Genomic DNA, 13012 nt, shown 5'->3' with positions numbered 1-13012 from the left:
TAATCTCTGTTTCGTGCCTGGGCTGGTACTTGTAGCACGTGGGCCAACCCGACATGACTCGACTATTAATCATGCCATGGCGGGCCGTGACGTGTCAGGCACGATTATGGCGGGCCGGGCAGTGCCATGCTGGGTTGGCCTGTTTGGCTAGGTATGTATTAGATGCATGAGCTGGGCTGAGTGATCTCTGACTATGTACTTTTTATTTGGTCATGGATATTCCACACCCTAAGTGTTGATTAGCCTAGGCATTTTAATTCTAGATTTTAGACTTGAATAGCCTAGCTTAGCTTACTTTTCATTACAAAATGTTTTATCCTTACTGTGGGAAATAGCCAAGAAGGGAACACTCGTTGCACAATGCCAAGGAATGCATCACTATACTCTGGAGTTATAACTTACTTTGTCCATCTTGGTTATTCTACATTGTTTCAGAATACACTTAGATCAAACATAGCCCTACTTTTGTATTAAACTTTAGAGCATCCAAACCACTCCAATGACCATACATCAGATTTACCAAGAGTGTCACACTCACGGAGAGAGAAACTCAAATCTTGGTTTGAGAGTGGAAAGTTGGGATGGAGTGGCAACACTATCTGATGCAAGATAACTTGTTTAACTCACCGACGGAGCTATGAGCTGCAGGGGCCACAAACCCTAGCCTTAGGTAGTTTTGTGAAGAAATTATTTTTGGGAGGGCTGAGATTGAAAAGAATAGAGTATTTTGCGCTCTAAAAATGGTGTTTTGTCTTTGGCTCCCTATCATTACGGTCTAGCTCTGCCACTAGTGTAACTTCATATGATCTCGGTTGCTCTGCTGGTCTTCGGCCTAAGAGAAAATGTCCAACATAAGTTGGTGTCGAGTGACCTTTTGAACCAACATGCTCTATCTCCCCCTCCCCCATCATGTATGTTTGCATCTTCTCAATCCTACCTCCTACTTAGTTGCAAGTTGTTCCTTTCTGTTACTTGTCACTCTGGATTACTTACTTGTTAAGCAGTACAACACAATGCAATAGTAATTTGAATCTACTTATTACAATCCAAACATAAAGTTTCTAAATTATGTAGTTTATATTTGAACTCATTTTTTGGACAGTTGCTCTAATTGTTTGAAAGAAACACCCACAAATGTTCCACTATATCATTTAGTAGTTGTGTATAAGTTTCTTGTTTATGAATCTGATGATGCATCACTCATAAATTGTAGCATTACTCAATCCACTGTGTTTCTCTGAAATCAAACAACAAAATTGTAAGAAATGCACTACACATTTCACTGAACACTTGCCATGCATCATGTTTGGCATAGACGACATCGATTGGGGGGGGGGGTACTAGGGCGGTGTAGGGATTCGACGACGGTAGCTTGGAGGTCCGGTGAGGCCCGATCGGCGTAGGAGGTGTTGGAAATATGCCCTAGAGGCAATAATAAAATGGTTATTATCATATTTCCCATTCATCATAAATGTCTATTATTCATGCTAGAATTGTATTGACTGGAAACTTAGACACATGTGTGAATACATAAACAACACCGTGTCCCTAGTAGGCCTCTACTAGACTAGCTCGTTGATCAAAGATGGTTAAGGTTTCCTAACCATGGACATGAGCTATTATTTGATAACGGGAACACATCATTAGGAGAATGATGTGATGGACATACCCAATTGTAAGCTTAGTATCAGATTGTTTAGTTATTTGCTATAGCTTTCTTCATGTCAAGTATATGTTCCTTCGACCATGAGATAATGCCACTCCCGGATACCGGAGGAATGCCTTGTGTTCTATCAAACATCACTTCATAACTGGGTAATCACAAAGGTGCTCTACAGGTATCTCCGAAGGTGCCTGTTGGGTTGCATGGATCGAGACTGAGATTTGTCGCTCCGTGTGACGGAGAGATATCTCTGGGCCCTCTCGGTAATACAACATCATAAGAAGTTTCATGTGACTAATGAGTTTGGTCACAGGATCTTGTATTACGGAACGAGTAAAGAGACTTGCCGGTAATGGGATTGAACTAGGTATGAAGATACCGACGACCGAATCTCGGGCAAGTAACACATCACCAAACAAAGGGAATTGCATACACGATTGACTGAACCCTTCACATCTTGGTTCAACCGATAAAGATCTTCGCCGAATATGTAGGAATTAATATGGGTATCTAGGTCCCGTTATTGGTTATTGACCGGAGAGGAGTCTCGGTCATGTCCGCATGTTCCGAACCTGTAGGGTCGCACGCTTAACGTTCGGTAGCGTTGAGGTAGTATTGAGATATTAATAGTGGAAAGTCCGAAGGTTGTTCAGAGTCCTGGATGGGATCCGGGACATCACGAGGAGCTCCGAAATAGTCCGAAGGTAAATATTTATATATGGAAAGTTGTTGTCGGGGTTTCGGAAAATGTTTGGATTTTTTGATATTGTACCGAGAAGGTTCTAGAAGGTTCCGGAGTGGGGCCCACCTGCATGGGTGACCCACATGAATGTGGGTAGTGGGGAAAGTCCCCACACCCCTGTTCTAGGCGCACCAAGATCCTCCCTTAAAAGGAGTAGTATCATATACCGAAGGGATAAGATCAGAATCCTAAAAAGGGGATAGCGATCGGTGGGGAAGGAAAGGAGAGATTTCCTCCCCCCCCCCTTTAACCAACTACCCTAGGGCCTTGGAGGGCAAGCCACCAACCCCCTCCATGCCTATATAAAGGTGGGGAGGCGTTGGGGGCAACACCCCTTCCACCCTTGTCCGTCTCCCTTCCGTTACATCTCCTCCACCTCGCGCGGTGCTTGGCGAAGCCGTGCCGGAATTTCGCCACCACCACCACCACCACGCTGTCGTGTTGGTTCAGATCTCGTCTACCTCCTCTCCCTCACTTGCTGGATCAAAGAGAGGACGTCGACGAGCCGTACGTGTGCTAAATTCGGAGGTGCCGTCCGTTCCGCACTAGATCGGATTGGATCGCGATTGAATCGTGAAGAGTACGACTACATCAACCGCGTTACGACGCTAACGCTTCCGTTCTACAAGGGTATGTAGACACACTCTCATCTCGTAGCTATGCATCTCTTAGATTGGATCTTGGGTGTTCGTAGATTTTTTGTTTATATTTTCATGCTTCATTCCCCAGAAGGTGGGTGCAGTGGTGGCATCGAGGGACCAGGAGTGAGAACAAGGGCGGAGGAGGAAGGATGGAGTGTAGGACATGTGGACTAGACATATACTAGCTCGAACTCCCCTACTCTTCATCTTGATGAAACTCATGGGCACTAGCACCCATGGTTTATTGATATAGGAGAAGCATTCCTTGTGAGAAACCAGAAATTCGTCCCCGACGTGGCTCGAATCCTGGTTGCTGGAGACGCCACTGCGCTCCCTTGCCACTAGGCTACAGCCTAGTTCTCATCTTGATTTGAGACATTGAGACAAAACTGAAAAAATTCAAATAGTCCAGACCATCGAAGCCAAGATTAAGTAGTCCAAACGGTCAGGATGGCACTATAGAGGATAGGCTTGGAGTGTGCACTCCGCTATCCAGTTTCGCTCCACCGAAATGCCGCTCCTCCCACCCCCGTCCACGGCCACGCTGCCCCACCTCCGCCTCCCGCTCCCGCTTCCCCAAAGCCTCCGCCTCCTTCACCGTGCCTCCCGCCATCCGCGTCTCCTCCCCGCGGTGGCGGCCGCCTCTCTGCCCCCGCCGCCCCCCGATGCGCTCCTCCCGAGCCAGGCTACGGGCCTCGTCGCGGCTTCCCAGGCCAATTTCATGCGCGTCATCGTCAGCTCCACCGCCCCGGGGCTCGAGCAACACCAAGGGACAGACCTTCTCTGCGTCGTCCGCGCGCTGCTCAAGAAGATCCGCCGCCGCGTGCTCGTCGGGGACAGGGTGCTCGTCGGGGCCGTCGACTGGATCGACCGCCGCGGGATGATCGAGGACGTCTTTGAGCGCCGGAGCGAGGTGGTCGATCCGCCGGTCGCCAACGTCGACCGTCTCGTTGTGCTCTTCTCGCTGGACCAGCCGCAGCCTGAGCCCGCCACGCTCACCAGGTTCCTCGTCGAGGCCGAGTCCACAGGGATACCCTTCGTGCTTGCCTTCAACAAGGTCGAGCTCGTGGACGACCAGGTATACTCGGTCGGAGCCAGAATTGGGTCATTAGGTTACCAAGAAGACACATTCTTATTTTTTATTTCAATCCTATCGTAGCTTAATCGCTTTCATCTAGATTGATAAAGAGTAAAAGTTCTGTTGATAAAGTACTCGTTTATACAACAGGGTAATTGGACTTTATAGATTATCTAATAGTGAAGCAGCATAGCACAAGTCATGATTATTGTGGCGGAGCTTGATGCATAGTTGAGCTTCGTGTAGTAGCCACTTCATTGATTCGACCAATGGCTCATTCGGCGTAAACTTACACTTTACCTGGACAACCTTCATTGCAATTCGGTGTATACTCACACTTTCTTTAGTCGAAGGAGTGACACAATTAGATACATAGGGGAGGCGTATGACCGAGTGCCAAATGTGTAGTGAGTTCACACTTTTTCTAGGGAAGTAAGAAAAGCATTCTATTTAATTGTTGGAGGTTCCATTTTCTACATCCAACTTTGCGATGAATTGCAACTGTAGCTCCAGCATGTTGGCCTGTTCTTTTGTAGTCAGCAAAATTAATAGGGGGCAGAGATACTAGAGACTATTGTTTATAAATATCTCAACAAGTTCTTTGATTTGAATTGATGCTAGATCATTACTAAATTTAGTGACCGTTTGTTCCAAAAAATAAAATAAAACAGCGATCGTAGGGTAGTGCATTGCACTTGAGTTGTTAGGAGTGGACAAGGACAAGGACATATAGGTGCTCATTCAGTAGTTTGCTGTGCCGTGCATAATAAAGTGGGGAAAAAGAACAAAGCATTAAGGTGCTGCAACCGTGTGAAACATGGTATTAAGGTCGTGGAATGCACACTGATGCAACCTGGTTTCCCTCCATGGGCATGGCAGCCATGGAAAAATCAGTCCTAAAAAAGGAAATAGATTTTTTTTTGGGTAAGATGCTGCTCTCTATCTGGTGCTCTTGCTTCGCAGGAAAATAGTTCAGTTGCTTGCAAGACCAACATATTCTGTCAACAGTCAACAATATCTCTCTATCACCCGTTGAAACGCAAGAATTTGGAGGGAACAGAACATATCTGAACTAAGGGGTTTTGCCCTTATTCATTTTTCTTCAAGAGCAATGCAGGAGGACTGCATGTGTATACATAAGTCGCTGCGTCCGGCCGCTGCGCCCGCGTGTTTCCTACCTCTTTCCGCGGAGATCGACGACGCCGAGGAGGACCTCCGGCGCGCGTTGCTTGCCACGGTCGCGGGGTGCAGGACCGGGGTCTCATGTCGGGAGGTCTCCGACGTGATCTGCTCGCGTTTTGGCATCCCAGAGGCGCGCTTCTCGGTTCACCGCCACTTGCCGGAGGATTTCCTCATCCGCTTCCAGCGTGCGGAGGATCGGGCCCTGGTGGCAAATGATGGCGTTCGCACCGCCCGTTTCCGCCTGCTGCTTCACCCGTGGAGCGCGCTTGTCGGTGCGGAGCAGGTGCGCGCCCGCTTCCGGGTGCACCTCGAGCTCACCGGTGTGCCTGATCATGTCTGGCACCGCGCCACCGCGGTCACGCTGCTCTCGCCGTTCTGCTTGGTGGAGCACCTCGAGCCGCGCACTCGCCGTGGCGTCGCCCTGGACATCTTCCGGCTCCCGGCCTGGACGGCCAACCCTGACGCGATCCCCCTCGCCGCCGACCTCTTCCTCCCGGTGCGTGATGGCGTTGCCGTCGACGCGGACCCGGACGTTGCCGAGCGCCTTGGCATGGACCTACCGCGTTTCCCAGTAGCGATTCATGTGGCCCGCTGCGAGGATTTCCGTCGACCCGTCCCGCCGCCTCCGCCACCGCGTGTCTCTCCAGGCCCCGACTCTGATGATGGCAATGGCCCCGGCCAGGGCTCTCCACCCTGTCCTGCGCCCTAGCCGCACCACTATGATCACCCTCCGGCGCCGCCACGACGTGATGCTGCCGGCCCATCGCGCCAGTCCGGCCGCTCCAATCGCCGCCGTGGAGGTCGCCGCCGCAACCGCCCGCTCGCCGTAATGCTCATCTGGCATGGGGTTCTCGGGCCGTACCCGCCGGTCGTGGCTGGCGTCACGCGGGGCCCGGCAAAGCTGCGCCTGGGGGACAAGGCGGCTTTCCAGAAAGCCGCGGTGACAGCTGGCCATCCCGCCCCGTCCGAGCCCGTTGGCGCTGCCAGTTCAAACTCCAACCCTGTTGACCGGGTCGCTGCTCCCGCGCTCACCACCCCACCGCTTGCCAACGTGGCATCGCCTGACTCGCCCGAGCACCTTCTGGAGATCGGCGCACACCCCCAGGTGGATCCCGCCCCCGTGATCGCCCCTGGCCTGCTGCTGCTTTGCGCGGCCCCACCAGGATCCGCGACAAGCCCGCTGGCCGATCCCGAGGAAAGTGACAGCGGGCCATCCTCCCCTCCCCCTGCGGGACGGTTGGTGCTGTCCAGTCGAGGCGCGGACCCATCGGGCCCCTTGCGTTGCCCCGCCATTGGGCCACTCCCCCCGCCTCGGATCCCGCTGTGGAAGATTCGCACGCTCTGATGCCGAACGATCCCGCACCCTCGGCGAATGATTTTTTCCATGCAGCCGCCCCGGGCTCACCACGTGGCGGGCATGCCGACGTGGAACCTGTGGACGTTTTTTAGGCTCCATTCAGAGGCCGTTCACGCAGATTCTCCCTGCGCCTCCCTCCCGCTCCCGTAGGAAGGAGTTACCGCCGAACTTCACGCCCCATCGGAGTGGCAGGATTGCCAAGGCTGATTGCGGCCTCAATTCTGAGCTCAAGGCCAAGAAGGTGCTCCTCCGTCGCCTCGGGCTCGTCTCAGACGACGCCCCCATCTCCGCTGCAACCCTGGCGAAGTACGAGCGCCTCTTCCAGAGGCCGCTGGCGCATGACGTGCTGCAGGCATTCGCCGATCTCTTCGGCTGGCGCATCCCCAAGCTGCTCGACCCGCCTGTCAACTCGCCCTTCCCCCTGCCTCGCGCTGTCGAGGCCTAGTGGCTGCCTAGGCCACCGCAGGACTCCACCTCTCTCCATGGATCACAACCTTCGCACTGTATTTTGGAACGTGCGTGGCCTTAATGCCCCGGCCAAGCGCACCGCCGTTCGCAGCATGATCTCCGCTGCCTCGCCTTGTATTGTTTGCATCCAAGAGACTAAGATGGTTTCTCTCTCGTCCTCGCTTGTCACTGAGACGCTCGGCTCGTCCTTCTTTGAGTTTTTCTTCCTTCCCGCGGATGGGACCCGTGGGTGTATCCTGCTTGCTTGGTGCTCGGACATGATCGCGCTTTCCGATCCATGCCGCGGCGAACACCACATCACTGCGCTGGCCTCTTCTCTCGATGGCGCCCACCACTGGTGGCTCACTGGCGTTTATGGCCCGCAAGGTGATGATGACAAGATCGCTTTCCTCGGTGACCTCAGTGAGGTCCGATCGTTGCGTGCTGGCCCTTGGATCCTAGGAGGCGACTTTAACATGATCTCAGGGGCAGCGGACAAGAATAACTCCCGGCTCAACCACCGGGTCATGTCGCGGTTCCGCCGCTTCCTCGCCGATGAGGAACTGCGTGATATCTACCTGCACGGGCGACGATATACTTGGTCAAACGAACGCGGCACCCCCACCCTCACGCGCATTGACCGGGTGATCTCTAATTCTGCATGGGAAGCGCTCCACCCGCATTGCATGCTACGCTGCCTCTCCTCCGCAGCGTCCGATCATGCACCTCTCCTTCTCGACTGCACTGCGCGCTCGCCTGGCACGCGGAGATTCCACTTCGAAAGATTCTGGCCGCGCACTGATGGCTGCACGCAGGTCGTGCTCGAGGCCTGGGCCACTGCGGCCGATGAGCCGGACCCCTTCCGCAGGTTGGTGGCACGCCTCAAGAACACTGCGCGGCGTCTCCAAAGCTGGAGCACAAAGAAGATTGGGGACGTGTCCCGACAGCTCCTCGTCGCTCGTGAGCTGATTGCGTGCCTGGATGCGGCGCAGGACTTCCGGCCCCTTTCCCCGGCCGAGGCCTGGCTGCGTAGGCGCCTCAAAGGGGCGTACCTGGGGCTGGTGTCGCTCGAGCGCTCGATCTCGCGCCAGCGTGTCAGGCTATCCTGGTTGCGGGACGACGACGCGGGTCAGAAGTTCTTCAGGGTGCATGCAGCACACCGCAAGCAGAAGAACCGGATCGTCGAGTTGCAGGTCGGAGACACATCCGTCTCCGACCCGGCCGCTCTTGCTGAAGCTGCTTACGGTCACTTCTGCGGCATCCTTGGATCGGCGAAGCCGCGGCCTTTCTCCTTAGACCTCTCCGCGCTCCACGTTGGGCCATTTGACCTCTCCAGCCTCGACGCACCTTTCTCCGAGGACGAGATCTGGGCTGCGGTCAAAAGCTTACCGCTCGGGAAGGCGCCCGGCCCCGATGGCTTCACCGCCGAATTCCTCCGGAGTGCGTGGGACGTGATCAAGCATGACATATGCGCCGTCTTTGATAAGCTATCCGCACTCAACGGACGCTGTTTCCAGAGGCTCAACGAGGCGCTCCTCACCCTCCTTCCGAAGAAGCAAGATGCGGCATCTCTCTTGGACTATCGCCCCATTAGTCTCATCCATCTCATTGCGAAGCTGTTCGCGAAGGCGCTCTCTCTTCGGCTGGCACCCCACCTGGGCAAGATGGTTTCTACCAATCGAAGTGCATTCATCGCCGGCCGAAGCATCCACGACAACTTCCTCCATGTCCAACAGATGGCTAGACTTCTTCACAACCTCAAGATGCCGCGGATGCTCCTCAAGCTCGACATCGCGAGGGCTTTCGACTCGGTGGCATGGCCCTTTCTGCTGGACATGCTAAAGCACCTAGGCTTTGGAGACCGATGGTGCGAATGGATCTCCATCCTGCTCTCTACCGCATCGACACGTGTGCTTGTCAATGGCATCCCCGGGCCACCAATTCTTCACGCGTGCGGGCTACGGCAAGGGGACCCCATTTCCCCAATGCTCTTCGTCATCATCATCGACGTGCTCAACTCGCTCCTTCAGCGAGCCGTCGAGCGCGGCCTCCTCCAGCGGCTGACCGCGCGGCACCTGCCTTCGAGCGTCTCCCTCTACGCTGACGATGTCGTCATCTTCAGCCACCCCGACACCCATGACATCCGCGCCATTCGCCGTATATTGGACGTCTTCGGCAAGGCATCCGGGCTCTGCACAAACCTCGCCAAGTGCTCGGCCTCCCCAATACGCTGCGACGAGGGGCACATTGCCACGATCACGACTGAGATGGCCTGCCCGATCGCTCACTTCCCGGTGAAGTACCTCGGCCTCCCGCTTTCCCTCCGTAAGCCCTCGACAGTCGACCTTATGCCGCTCGTCGACAAGCTCGAGAGGAAGCTATCTACTTGGCTGGGATCCATGCTCTCCTTGGGGGATCGTCTCGCGCTCTGTCGGCACGTCCTCTGCGCCATGCCCATCCACATCCTCGTCGCCATTGCCGTCAACAAGTCCATCCTTGCTCGAGTCAACCGGATCATTCGAAGCTTCCTTTGGGTTGGCCGCAAGGATGCGCGTGGAGGGCAATGCCGAGTGAACTGGGATCGGGTGTGTCGCCCCACCTTCCTCGGTGGCTTGGGGATACGCGACCTGCAGCACGCTGGCGTCGCCCTGCGCACCCGATGGCTCTGGCTCCAGCGTATTGATGGTTCGCACCCCTGGAGTCAACTGCACCTCCCCCATGGCCCTGCGGCCTCACAGATTTTCAGAGCCTCCACCACCTGGGAGGTGCGTGATGGTCGCACCTGCAAGTTCTGGACTGACCCTTGGATTGATGGCAAGGCCATCCCTGAGCTTGCCCCTCTCGTGTTCTCCCTGGTCTCCAGACGGCATCGCCGTGATCGAACGGTGGCCGAGGGACTTCCTGAGCGTGCCTGGGTGCGCGACATTGCCGGCGCGCTCGGCCCGGCCGCCCTGCTTCAATACGTCGACCTTTGGCGCATGCTACAAAACGCTACCCTCTCGGCTGGGCCTGATGTGCTACGATGGAAGTGGACGGAGTCTGGCGTCTACTCCGCCAAATCCTGCTACCTTGCGCTCTTTCATGGATCTACGACCGACGCATCCTGGAAGCTCACCTGGAAGACTTGGGCCCCCTTACGCATCAAGGTATTCATCTGGCTTGCTTTGCAGGACCGATGCTGGACGGCCGACCGCCTTGCCCGGCGAGGGCTGCCCCACAATGACAGTTGCGTGCTGTGCGACCAGACCACTGAGGACATGCACCACTTGTTCACCTCCTGCCCCTTCTCCCGCCAAATTTGGCATGAGGTCCTTTCTTGGTGCCGATCGACTGCCACGATCCCAAACCCCGACACACCGTTCGCGGATTGGTGGATAGATACTTGCACTTCATCACCCACGGCTCTGCGGAAGGGACTCTGCTCCATCATCGCTCTCACCGCATGGGCCATCTGGAAGCACCGGAATGGATGCGTGTTTGATCAGCGGCAACCCTCGGTCGCAGCTCTACTGCAATCCATTCAAGAAGACGCTCACCTGTGGGTTAGTGCCGGCGCCAACGGCTTGGCGAACTTGATACCTGAGATTTAGGCTTAGCTTTTGTGTAATGAGGGATGAGCAGCCCCTCTCCTAGCTGCTCCGGCCACTTGTGCCCGCGCCGGCTTGTGTACGCGTGGCCAGTGTCGGCATGTCTCTCTGTACTTTCACCCCCTCCTATCAATGCAATGATACGCAATCTTTGCGTATTCGCGAAAAAAAAAGGAAGAAGAGAAAAGTAAACGGAAGGATACAACAGATATAGTGATCAAACCACAAAGACCAAGCCCAGAAAAGAAACAATGGCTTCGAAAAGCTGAAGGCTATGATCTGGACAATTTAGGCCTGAACTAGGCTAAGCTCCTTTGCGGCTGCCGAACTCCAAGATCTTAATCTGCAAGTACATCCCAGAAGAGATCATGGATGGATTTTGTTGCATTATTGAAGGTTCGCTTGTTCCTCTTTTTTCAAGTCGTCCAGCAGAGGAGTACAACCAGACTGTCGAATCCCTTCCTCTCGGCCTTAGGAAGTTTGTTTCTGGAGTTGGACCACCAAATGTCCAGGGACGCTTAAATGTGGCTGCAAACAAATAAAGCTGTGCCAGTTCAGGACCATACTCCACAGGATGCTGGTGATACTCCATAAGCCAATGATCTTTCAAGAAAAGGTTATTCTTTGCATTGCCAATATGAATCTGGGCAGCAGCTTTGAAGATTGGAAGTTCAGTATTATTATGGGAAATTTCCAAACCATGCCAACCCCAGTTTTCAGTGATGCCCTGCATCCAGAGCCAGTGAGTCGTCAGCGCCAACCTGGTGGCCTTAAGGTCAGGAACACCAAGAACACTGGCACTTTTTGGCTGGCAGACCCGAGACCAATTGACAGGGCAGTCCCTGCCCGAGATGAATTTTTTTTTGAAAAGGAGAAAGACCCGTCCTCTGCATTGATTGATGCACATAGCCTCATTTATTGCGAAGCTCTCAATCCAACACAAAAAGTGATAAATAAGTTTGATAATGGGCTACAACAACAGCAAGAGATATTAAATGTAGTACTTGTGCATCACTATTCCTATTTCTAGACCGCCATCCATATTGGTTGAACATAGCCCGTGCGATTCTCCAAGTGGCTTTACCCAGAGACACTCCTGTGCCTCCGCACGCTGAAGTAAGCACCATGTATGGACCCAATGAGCATCCTTGTGGATAACCTGCAGATATTTGGAAACTCTATTTTTGTTGAAAACAATATCATCATGACAATTCCCAATAGTCCAACACAAGGTGCACGCCCCCACCAGGTTCAAGCCTTTAGCTGCTACTCTGCTCCCGCCAACCTATTCCCAAACATATTCGAGATACTGGTTGGCGGAGGCAGGTTGAAAGCCACATAAACAGTTCCCCGTAACAAATGTGCAAAGGAACACGAGAGAATTAAGTGTTGAATCGTCTACCCTTATCGCAAAAACAACACTTCTTGCTACCATTCCAATCACTCTTAGGTCAGTTGTCATTAGTTAGGATTACACCTCTGTGGTTCTCGTTTACCATGTCGGCATACATAGATTCTGAACTGAGAAGACTGAAAGCATGGAGTTTCCACCGGAAAACATCCTGCTCATGAGTCAGCTTGATATCCATCAAGCGCTGGACCAGATGTAACCAGACTATCCATTTATCACTAGTAAGTATCTGATGAAAAATAATATTCAGCGGATTCCTGGTCAAAACATTTGCCATGGAAGGATGTTTCCGATGTACTATATTGTAAAAATTTGGGTATTGCGGACTCAGAGGAGTATCTTTGAGCCAGGAATCTTCCCAAAACTGGTCTGAGTATCGGCTTTGACAATGAACGCACCTTTGCTGAAGAACTCCTCTTTGACTCTCAAAAGGCCCTCCCTGAAGGAAGAATCAGTGGGTTTGACTGTCATTTGTGACGAGTTTTAGAATGGAGATATTTATTTCAGCAACTCTTGCCACACTCCGTCCTCATTTAACAACTTGATCAACCATTTGCTCAGGAAGCATTTATTTTTGATCTTAAGATCATCCACCCCAAGGCCTCCTGGATCTTTTGGTCCACAAATGATACTCCACTTGATCACTAACTGGTCGTCAATCCTCTTTCATTCCTTATTCGGAAGCTTGCGATACTAAACAGGGACCCCGAGGTATCGGAACATAAAGGATCATGCCTTAGCCAAAAAGTTGTTTGTATTGATCTGTGCCCTGGTTAGGCAAAGTAGAATATTTAACTCTTATGGAATTTGGAAAGTTGCTCGAACAAAGAATGACCTTCATGACTGCTTTCTTCATGTCATGTTCCACACCTCCATCCAGCAGGTACGGAGTAAGGGCATCTCC

General features: G+C 53.1%; 1 protein-coding gene across 1 annotated transcript in view; it reads left to right on the top strand.

The window, feature by feature from the left end:
* Positions 1 to 3518: 3518 nt before the first annotated feature.
* Positions 3519 to 13012, top strand: part of LOC123045288 (small ribosomal subunit biogenesis GTPase RsgA 1, mitochondrial) — a 16040-nt gene continuing 6546 nt past the window's right edge. Inside the window, exon 1 of the mRNA XM_044468291.1 lies at positions 3519 to 4124. Within this exon, the coding sequence (XP_044324226.1) occupies positions 3558 to 4124 (567 nt within the window). The 5' untranslated portion in view covers positions 3519 to 3557. The remainder of the gene's footprint in view (positions 4125 to 13012) is intronic.

This window comes from Triticum aestivum, chromosome 2B (genome assembly GCF_018294505.1).
Source record: "Triticum aestivum cultivar Chinese Spring chromosome 2B, IWGSC CS RefSeq v2.1, whole genome shotgun sequence".
Lineage (NCBI taxonomy): Eukaryota > Viridiplantae > Streptophyta > Magnoliopsida > Poales > Poaceae > Triticum > Triticum aestivum.
The sequence above is the reverse complement of the archived record's forward strand: the minus strand, read 5'-3'. Positions and strand labels throughout refer to the sequence as shown.